The 10,668-nt window shown below is 38.4% G+C and overlaps 1 protein-coding gene across 1 annotated transcript; it reads right to left on the bottom strand.

Moving 5' to 3' along the window:
• Positions 1-1,562: 1,562 nt before the first annotated feature.
• Positions 1,563-10,660, bottom strand: hscb (HscB mitochondrial iron-sulfur cluster cochaperone). Its single transcript, XM_014160008.3, has 6 exons — positions 10,209-10,660; positions 7,471-7,567; positions 2,888-2,977; positions 2,210-2,354; positions 1,933-1,980; positions 1,563-1,806 (listed from the first exon to the last, which is right to left on the bottom strand). The coding sequence occupies exons 1-6, from the start codon at positions 10,562-10,564 to the stop codon at positions 1,712-1,714; spliced, it is 831 nt and encodes a 276-aa protein (XP_014015483.3). The 5' UTR covers positions 10,565-10,660; the 3' UTR covers positions 1,563-1,711.
• Between the last annotated feature and the right edge of the window lie 8 nt (positions 10,661-10,668).

Genomic DNA, 10,668 nt, shown 5'->3' with positions numbered 1-10,668 from the left:
ATTAAAGTTTTCTTAATGTTCTCAGAACAAGATGAGAACATGACTTTAAATAGAATCATGAGGAAACCTATAGGAAACATGATTTAGTACTGAAATTTCCATAGAACGTTATTTCTTAACATTCTCTGATCTATTTGAGAACATTCCCAATGTCAAACCAGTTGGGGAACATTCCTAGAACATTACCAAAATGTAAATGAAATGTAACGTTCTGTTAAAGTAATGAAATACCAAGAAAATAACATTTTTTTTGTCAAGTTCCTTAGTGTGCAGAGAATGTACCAAAGACAAGCAACTATCCTGCACCATTCCCAGAAAGTTGTGGGAAAGTTGTATGCAAAATAACCATATTAAAATCACGCTGTCACCAAGCTCTAAGAAACATGTGGTTCTCAGAATGTTCTGTGCTAGCTGGGTATTAACTTTGAGTTCCATAAATGCATGATGAATAAACAAAAGGGGGGAAAATGGAAGCTTGATTTTCAAATATTCAATCCACTGTAGATTAAAAAATAAATAAAAATGCTTTAACAAATTGTATGGGAGTGATCTCTAAGGGACGCCATGACTGGCACAACTTGCCATTCTTCTTGAACTAACAATTACAACGAGGAGAGATCCGAGGCCCTACTGAACAGGCAGCTTAATCATTATTCAATAGCGCCCATCTGACTAGCATAACATTGTTTTCTATATGTGTGTATTTGGCATACATAAATAACTTTCTAATTCTGTGAAGGGCATCCTCTTGGTTCAGACAGAGATATGAGCTGCTTTTCTTCACCCTGTATTTTCAAGGTAGTATGTCTCCCTCTACAGGTTACAAGGTGCATATTCACAACTCACATTTCCCAGTGACTCAACCAGAGGACCTATTAATTACATGCTGTACTGCCAGGCAGGATAATCATGTAAATGTTGTTTTCGGTATTTCAATCAGTGCAATTAAATGTCTGTTTCTGTCATATTACATGTATTCAGTTGAAATACACCATCCTGACCCTCCAATGTCCTTAATACTGTATTATTTACAAATATTTCAAATCAAATTTTATTGGTCACATACACATGGTTAGCAGATGTTAATGCAAGTGTAGCAAAATGCTTGTGCTTCTAGTTGACAGTGCAGTAATATCTAACAAGTGATTTAACAATTCCCCAACAACTACCTAATACACACAAATCTAAAAGGGGTGAATGAGAATACGTACATAAATATATGGATGAGTGATGGCCGAGCGGCATAGGCAAGGTGCAATAGATGGTATAAAATACAGTATCTACATATGATATGAGTAATGTAAGATATGTACGCATTGTTTAAAGTGGCATTGTTTAAAGTGACTAGTGATCCATTTATTAAAAAGTGACCAGTGATTGGGTCTCAATGTAGGCAGCAGCCTCTGAGTTAGTGATTGCTGTTTAGCAGTCTGATGGCAATGAGAAGCTGTGGGGAGATCGAGGGAGTAAAGGATGTCATGTTTTGATTTGAATCAAACTGGATAATGTAACTGTCCTTTTAACTGACCAACTACACACACAAAAAGGAAGGCAACAAGTAATCAGTAAATATTTGACATTTATTTGTATACCTGAAACTTGCATGCGAATATATCTTTAAAACCTTCTATTCAAATGTGGCATTGTATTTTTTGAAAGACTCAACAACCTTAAAATGACCCTGGAAGCATCAAAAGGAAGTCAACACAGTTTACATTAGCTCTGAAAGTTTTTCCTTCACCTTCTCTTCAATGTTCGCAAAGTATTTCATTTGGGCGAGAAGAGCTTTGGCAGCTTGAAGCTCTCCTGTTGAAAAGAAATAGACGTTGAGTGAAAGTTGAACCATGTCTCAACAGGGCATCAGCAAGCATCTCCGAAGACAGAGGAGGGAGAGTAACAAAACACTTTGCTATCTGAGATAGTGCAGCATACCTTTGTGCAGGGATGCATCTATTTGTTCAGTCAAGTCTTTCAACTTCTCTGCAAGTAAAAAGGGCAAAATAAAACTTGAATACATTTTGCATTTAGGGGCCATACGGTACAATTTCATCATCCCGAGAAAATCTCATCTGTGAGCATGTCAAAGTCATTTCCGGAAAAATAAGCAAAACACTGATCCGTTTCATTAAACTCTCATCCTGCCGACTCAAATCAACATACTCAAATACAAAAACGAAGTAGCCTGAGTAAAATGACTTTCAACCCACACCTTTCATAGAGGCGCCTATCATGGCCGACTCTTCTTTGCTTCGTGCCTCATCCAGTGCTTGGTTGATCTCCATCAACTCCATAAGGAACAGAGGATCAGCCCCCGCATCAGTCCCCTCCTCTATCCCCATGCCATTCAGCTCCAGCTGAAATAGAAGCAGGAAGTCAATTTAAAATACTTGGACATTGAAGGGAACAAAACATTCCACCATGTTGTCACATATAAACATATCACTGACCGTCTGGCATGCTATAAAAACAAACAAGTACAGTAGACAAACTGATGGGGGGGGGGGGGGCTTTGTGCTGTTGATTGCTCTTAGGGGTTCTAGGCTAGGTTAAAAAGGTTCTTGCTACGTTAATACTATTTGACAGATTGAATTGGTTTGAGAAAAAGGGACTGTTAAGAAAAACTGTGCTAACCACCGAAGGTTGGTGGCACCTTAATTGGAGAGGACGGGCTCGTGGTAATAGCTGGAGCAGAATACGTGGAATGCTACCAAATACATCAAACACATGGTTTCCATGTGTTTGATGCCATTCCATCCACTACGTTCTAGTCATTATTATGAGCCGTCCTCCCCTCAGCAGCCTCCACTGGTGCTAACATTAATTCAAATTGTGTCTATATAAATAATACAAAAACGTTTTTTTTTTTTAAAAAGGACATCAAACTCACCATGTAAAGGCCACGACTCAAAGGCTTGAGCAGGGTCCTGTATGCTTTGTTTACTAGGGCTGACTGGTATTCAGAGTACTCTTGTTCTTTCTGACAAAAGAAATAGCCAACTTTAACTTAGAAGTAAAGAATCGGTATACCAGTACATTGATCACTGTACTGTAGTTAGTCTATATGCCGAGACTGACATCACATAATGGTAACATACAGTCACATCCAAAATTATCGGCACCCTTGACAAAGATTAACAAAAAAGACTGTATGAAATAAATAATACAAATACTGAGTTATATTGTTAAGGTCAATGGCATCATGAACGTCACCAAGTAGCATGACATTTTAGCCAAAAACCTGGTTGACTCTACCAGGAGGCTGAAACCTGGCCGCAAGTGGATCTTCCAGCAAGACAATAACCCCAAGCACACATCAAAATCCACAAAGAAATGGTTAACTGAGCACAAAATCAACATTTTGCAATGGCCATCTCAGTTTCTGGACTTTAACCCCATTGAAAACCTTTGGTTTGAATTGAAGAGAGCAGTCCATAAGCACAGACGAAGGATATCAAGGATCTGGAAAGATTCTGTACAGAGGAATGTCTAAGGTTTTATTTTGATTTATTAGGAACCCCATTAGCGACAGCTAGTCTTACTGGGTTACAACACATGAAGAAAAAATACATTACAGACAAAAGACTTTACATACATTTAAAACATTAACATGTAGTGTGTGTGTGCATCTATCAGTTCCACATACATGTTAGTACACACAACAATTAGATCATATGGGGGAGAGGAGTTGTGCCGTGAGGTGTTGCTTTATTTGTTTTTCGGAAACCAGGTTTGCTGTGAATCTGGGGACTGTGAAAAGACCCCTGGTGGCATGTCTGGTGGGGTAAATGTGTGTGTCAGTGCTGCGTGTAAGTTTACTATGCAAACAATTTGGAATTTCCAACACATTAATGTTTCTTATTAAAACGAGAAGTGATGCAGTCAGTCTTTCCTCAACTCTTAACCAAGAGAGACTGGCATCCATAGTATTAATATTAGCCCTCTGATTACAATTAAGTCGGGCTGCTCTGTTCTGGGCCAGCAGCAGCTTAAATAGGTCTTTCTTCAAGATAAGATCAAATTAGAGTCTGCAAGACTCGCTTTGTGAAGTGTGATGTCAAATAAGCAGAGCATCTCTTTATTACAGACAGACCTCTCCCAATCTTTACAACCATTGAATCTATATGTTTTGACTATGACAGTTTACAATCTAAGGTAACACCAAGTAATTTAGTCTCCTCAACTTGTTCAACAACCACACCATTCATTACCAGATTCAGCTGAGGTATAAAACTTAAGAAATTATTTGTACCAAATACAATGCTCTTAGTTTTAGAAATGTTCAGGACCAGTTTATTACTGGCCACCCATTCCAAAACAGACTGCAACTCTGATCTAAGATCCCTCCCAGTGTGTTCTCCAATCGTATAAAACATTTCAGAAAAAGGGTCAGTGCCATTATCCTCGTAAGCAGAGGGTGCCATAGTATTGAAAACAGGGGTGCCAATAATTCTGACCCCTATCTAAATGTATATTACTTGTTAAACAAAATATCTTTCTCTGAGCAATTATATTAGTATTAAATAATCTAATTGACAAAACAATTTTTGCATACAATATAGCTGAGTGTTTTTATTAGTTATTTTACAGTATTTTATGTCATCTGTGACTGTATATAGAGAATATTGGACATCAGACAGACAAAAATAAACAAACACATTTAACACATCTTTCCTCAAACTGTCAAACTGTCACAAATGTGGGAAAGACCATGTCACCATGGGAATTACATTACAAGTTATTTCACACATTGCCACCTCACTGATTCAGAGGGATTGGGTTGAATGCGGAAGACACATTTTGGGTTGAATGCTTTAAATTGTGCAACTGACTAGGTATTCCCCTTTCCTCTATATCCATTTATCTTTAAAAGCCAAACCATGGGTGATAATTAGATCCTTCGACAGATCTTGACACTTTACAGCGGGGAAGCGGGTTAGGATGTGTCTGGATCCATCAGGGAACAGGTATAAGTGAGATGTAGCGGATGGGTGAAACGGTAGATACAAGCTTAGGATGCATCCCAAATGGCACCCTATTCCATCCAATAAAAAGTAGTGCACTACAAAGTGAATAGGGTGCCATGTGGGACGCAGATTTGGAGATGGCTGACAGGCAGAGAGCATTTGCAGCCGTCAGGTCCTTCAAACCCAGGCAGGATCAATAGCCTCCAGTGGTGGCCAGAGGGGCTGTCATGTCAGCAGTATGCCCTTTGTCTTTACCTGGATGCCTCAAATGCAACAGGAGCATCCTGGAAACCTTGTAATTGTAAGTAATGAGTTTTACCCCCTGTAGGACTGAGTCAAATTATGGGAATGTAGCCAGGGGTGCTGATTAATAATATAAATCGGAAAGTTGTGTAATAATTTGGTTGTGGTAGAGGAATCCTTGGCAGCCTGTTTTGCTTTCAGTCCCATTGTGCAACAGTATAAGGTCAGCTAATTAGGTGATAACTGTCTAGTCCCATTGAAGTATAGTGGGTAATTTAAATGATATCATTATCCAAGCCTATGTAGATTATAACTGTCTAGTCCCATTGAAGTATGATGGGTTATTTAAATTATATAATTATCCCAGCCTATCCCGATTACATCATTATCCCATGATATTACAGGGTCTAAAATGGTTTCAAGTGTGAAATGCAAGCACCCATTCCTAGTATTGTCCATCCTTAGTACTGTCCATTCCTACTACTGTCCATACTCCTACTACTGTAGAGGCCTAGTATTGTCCTTTCCTAGTACTGTAGAGGCCTAGTATTGTCTATTCCTAGTCCTGTCCATTCCTAGTCCTGTAGAGGCCTAGTCCTGTAGAGGCCTAGTAGGCCTATTAACCAATTTTCAAAACCTCTATTCAAACATTAGCCTTCATGAAAGTCCTAGCGTAAACCTAACCCTAGCACTGGACCAATTTGTCAAAACCCTGACCCCCGCCTTTTCTCTTATCCCAGCCTTATCCTTTTGCAAAACTAGGGCACAGTTATTATAATATTTGAATATCCGAACGGACGTTAGAATTCAATTAGCCTACTTCTGGGAGTATTCAAAACATGACATAGGCCTATTTGAATAAAAAGGCTAAAATGTAATTCAATTATGTATGTGACATTTTCGACATACAAGGATAGACCATAACATTTTTATCAAACAACAGTTTTAGGACAGTTTTTATGACCGTGTACTACTAAAGAATTTTAATTAAAATTCACAGGTGTACCTTGTTATTGTCGGCCAATCAAAGCTGCACTACTGTCAGCGGCTCCATGTGTAGCCCCTTGATCAACACTCTCAGTTCCATTATACTACACATAAGAGTCATTATACTACACATAAGAGTCATTAGACGAAGACGTCTTCTGTATGGGGGAGTTTGTAAATGGACCCAATGCTCAGTCTGAACATAACACGTTTTGGAAGCATATGTACCTTATCTTTCATATCAGCGAGATTAAGGTTAAATTGATACATACCTTTATAGGGTTAGGGTTCCGACACGGCCATATTTCCATGTTACAGTGCTTGTTTACGGAAAACAGACAGAAGACAGAATGGACTACCTGTGCTAATTAGCCATCTGCGTCTCCAAACACCTTTGTGAGCGGAAGAAGGACACCAAATGTATTTTACATTTGTGAAATTAATTTGATATGAAAGTAAAAGGATTTATGTTTCAAGAAACGTACCGCAATTGAGAATGGAATCACGTTTAGATGGAGTATTTGGCTGTTTTGGCTTCCAGAGCCAACGCGCCTTTAAACAGAACATGTAAGGTCCCTGGACTATAAAGACTAATGTTAGGCTCCTTTAGTCCATTATTGGGCTACTCCATGTGTAGCAAGTGAAGTGGGAGATTTCTAATCAATGCAAAATGGAATTACAATTACGGAATAAAGTTGGCTAAATGAGAAGGAATAGGCTACAATGATCAACCAATAGGTAGGCTGTTGTTTAATATGAATAGAGCTGTTGTGGATAAGAACGTGGAGCACAGCAAAACAGCCTCAATTAGCCTTACTAACTGGCTAACTTAACTGGCTAGTGTAGCTTCTTTACATCGATTTAATGGTCATCACAAGTTACCACAGTCACAAACCTAGCCTATTTCAAAAATGTTTCTGCATAAAACGTTAGCAAATAACATTAACCACACTGTTAACCTTAAATTAAGACCCAAAAGCTCATTTTTGTTTTCATGAATTTTTACGATAGAGACAATTTTAACTTTGTGTTTGAGGTAACGATTAATGATAACCCGATTATTTGACAAGCAAAGAGTGCACCGCCTCACCTGAGTCACGCGAGCAAGTCCCCATTGAAGTTTAAAACTTTAAAACAAATGTATTTCGAATACCCAGATAACCACCCCCAAAATTGTATATCATTCTAATAGCGAAATCATTAAAAATGCCCATCCCTACTCAAAACCCAAGTGGTCCCAGCCTTAACTGACAAAGCCTGAGCCCTCCATCCATACCACAGTTTTCTGGCTGAAGTTGTCAGGGTGAAGAGACCGCTGGAGCTTCAAGTATGTTTTCTGCAGCCTCTGGGTATCCAGTGCAAAGGTCTGGTCACTTAAAATAAGCAATAACAGAGGTTAAGCATCCATTGTACTGTAGGCTACTTTAGGGTGAATCTATGTCCTATTAAAGGCCTTGTTTTTTTAACCGATTGCGATTCCTACCCATACATTTATTCCACATTTTGTTGTGTTACAGCCTGAATTCAAAATGGATTAAATACATTTTTTTTTTCTCAACCATCTACACACAATACTCCATAATGAAAAAGTGCAAACATGTTTTTAGAAATGTTTGGAAATGTATTGAAAATGAAATACAGAAATATCTCATTTACATAAGTATTCACACTCCCTGTCCTTTACACTTGTGTGTATAAGGTAGTTGTTGTGAAATTGTTAGATATTACTGCACGGTCGGAACGTGAAGCACAAGCATTTCGCTACACTCGCATTAACATCTGCTAACCATGTGTATGTGACCAATAAAATTTGATTTGAAATTTGATTTGATTGCACACAGAGTAAGTCCATGCAATTATTATGTGACTTGTTGAGCACATTTTTACTCCTGAACTTATTTAGGCTTGCCATAACAAAGGGGATGAATAATTATTGACTCAAGACATTAAATATTTTCATTTTTAACAGTGGTGGAAAAAGTACTCAATTGTGAAGATATCTTTTATAGAAAATGACTCAAGTAAAAGTCACCCAGTAAAATACTACTTGAGTAAAAGTAAAAAAAAGTGTTTGGTTTTAAATATACTTAAGTATCAAAAGTAAATGCAATTGCTAAAATATAGTTAAGTATCAAAAGTAAAGGATAATTCATTTGAAATTCCTTATATTAAGCTAACTAGATTTCACAACTTTCTGGTTTTTAATTTATGGATAGTCAGGGGCACACTCCAACATTCAGACTCCATTTACAAATAAAGTATTTGTGTTTTGTGAGTCTGCCAGATCAGGAGGCAGTAGAGATGACCAGGGATGTTCTCTTGATAAGTATGTCCTTCTAAGCATTCAAAATGTAACGAGTACTTTTGGGTGTCCGGGAAAACGTATGGAGTAATAAGTACATCATTTTATTTAGGAATGTAGTGAAGTAAAAGTTGCCAAAAATATGAATAGTAAAGTACACTACAGAAAGTAATAAAAAAAACGAAATAAGTAGGACTTTAAAGTATTTTCACTTAACACTTAACCATTCAACTCTCCTTCCGTGGTCTCCAACCGCTCCTAAACACAAGTAAAACTAAATGCATGCTCTTCAACCGATCGCTGCCTGCACCTGCCCGCCTGTCCAGCATCACTTCTCTGGACGGTTCTAACTTAGAATTTGTGGACAACTACAAATACCTAGGTGTCTGGTTAGACTTTAAACTCTCCTTCCAGACTCACATCAATCATCTCCAATCCAAAGTTAAATCTAGAATTGGCTTCCTATTTCGCAACAAAGCATCCTTCACTCATGCTGCCAAACATACCCTCGTAAACTGACCATCCTACCAATCCTCGACTTCGGCGATGTCATTTACAAAATAGCCTCCAATACCCTACTCAACAAGCTGGATGCAGTCTATCACAGTGCCATCCGTTTTGTCACCAAAGCCCCATATACTACCCACCACTGCGACCTGTACGCTCTCGTTGGCTGGCCTTCGCTTCATAATCGTCGCCAAACACATTGGCTCCAGGTCATCTACAAGACCCTGCTAGGTAAAGTCCCCCCTTATCTCCGCTCACTGGTCACCGTAGCAGCACCCACCTGTAGCACGCGCTCCAGCAGGTATATCTCTCTGGTCACCCCTAAAGCCAACTCCTCCTTTGGTCGTCTCTCCTTCCAGTTCTCTGCTGCCAATGACTGGAACGAACTACAAAAATCTCTGAAACTGGAAACACTTATCTCCCTCACTAGCTTTAAGCACCAGCTATCAGAGCAGCTCCCAGATCACTGCACCTGTACATAGCCCATCTATAATTTAGCCCAAACTACTACCTCTTCCCCTACTGTATTTATTTATTTTATTTATTTTGCTCCTTTGCACCATATTATTTATATTTTAACTTTGAACTTTCTTCAAACTACAAATCTACCTACCATTCCAGTGTTTTACTTGCTATACTTTATTTACTTTGCCACCATGGCCTTTTTTGCCTTTACCTCCCTTATCTCACATAATTTGCTCACATTGTATATAGTCTTATTTTTTTCTACTGCATCATTGATTGTATGTTGTTTTACTCCATGTGTAACTCTGTGTTTTTGTATGTTGTCGAACCGCTTTGCTTTATTTTGGCCAGGTCGCAATTGTAAATGAGAACTTGTTCTCAACTTGCTTACCTGGTTAAATAAAGGTGAAATAAATAAATAAAAAAACACCACTGATTTTTTATTCATTTTTTTAATTTTCTAAAACCATAATTCCACTTAGAAATTATGGGGTATTGTGTGTAAGCCAGCGACACACAATCTCAATTCAATACATTTTAAACTCAGGCTGTAACACAAAAAAAAATGAAAAAAAGTTAAGGGGTGTGAATACTTTCTGGAGGCACCGTTTGTGATGAGTGCAAACAAAATAGTGAATACAAACTAAATGAATAATAATAATAATGATAATAATAATAGGTAGCCTAATGAGTGTGTAAACATAATGTAACATTTCAATTGAAAACGTCATATCACTCACCACTCCATAATCAGGAAATAGGATGCCCTCTCATCTGGAGGCTGGACAAAGTTACACGATAAACAGAAGAAGGCCGGAGTTTGTTCGACAGACTGGCCACAGTTCCAACAGTGTAGCTTCGCAGAGGCTGTGCAGAAAGTCCTTTGCAGTGAACTGACATGTTTTACTATACTTTCGTTAAGTAATCTGAAGCCTGTGTGCCTCCTTGTGCCCTTACTGCTGAAGGTGATAGAGTTGTTGTATAGCGTTGCACGAGACGAAGCCTTTGATAAGCATTGCCTGATAGCTAATAACTTTGGTGAATGCTGAAGAGCCTGGGAGATGCAAATAACGCCTAAATTATTCAGTGACAGCATTGTTGACAGGTGAAAGCATAGGTTAGTTGTCTACATTTTATAACGAAGCACTTCCTGGAGAATGATGTTTCTTCTTCTACTGTGTGATAAGCGACAAAAGGCGC

The sequence above is a fragment of the Salmo salar genome, chromosome 20 (genome assembly GCF_965601325.2).
Source record: "Salmo salar chromosome 20, fSalSal1, whole genome shotgun sequence".
Taxonomy (NCBI): Eukaryota; Metazoa; Chordata; class Actinopteri; order Salmoniformes; family Salmonidae; genus Salmo; species Salmo salar.
Note: the sequence above shows the minus strand (reverse complement) of the source record. Positions and strands in the feature narration are given on the sequence as shown.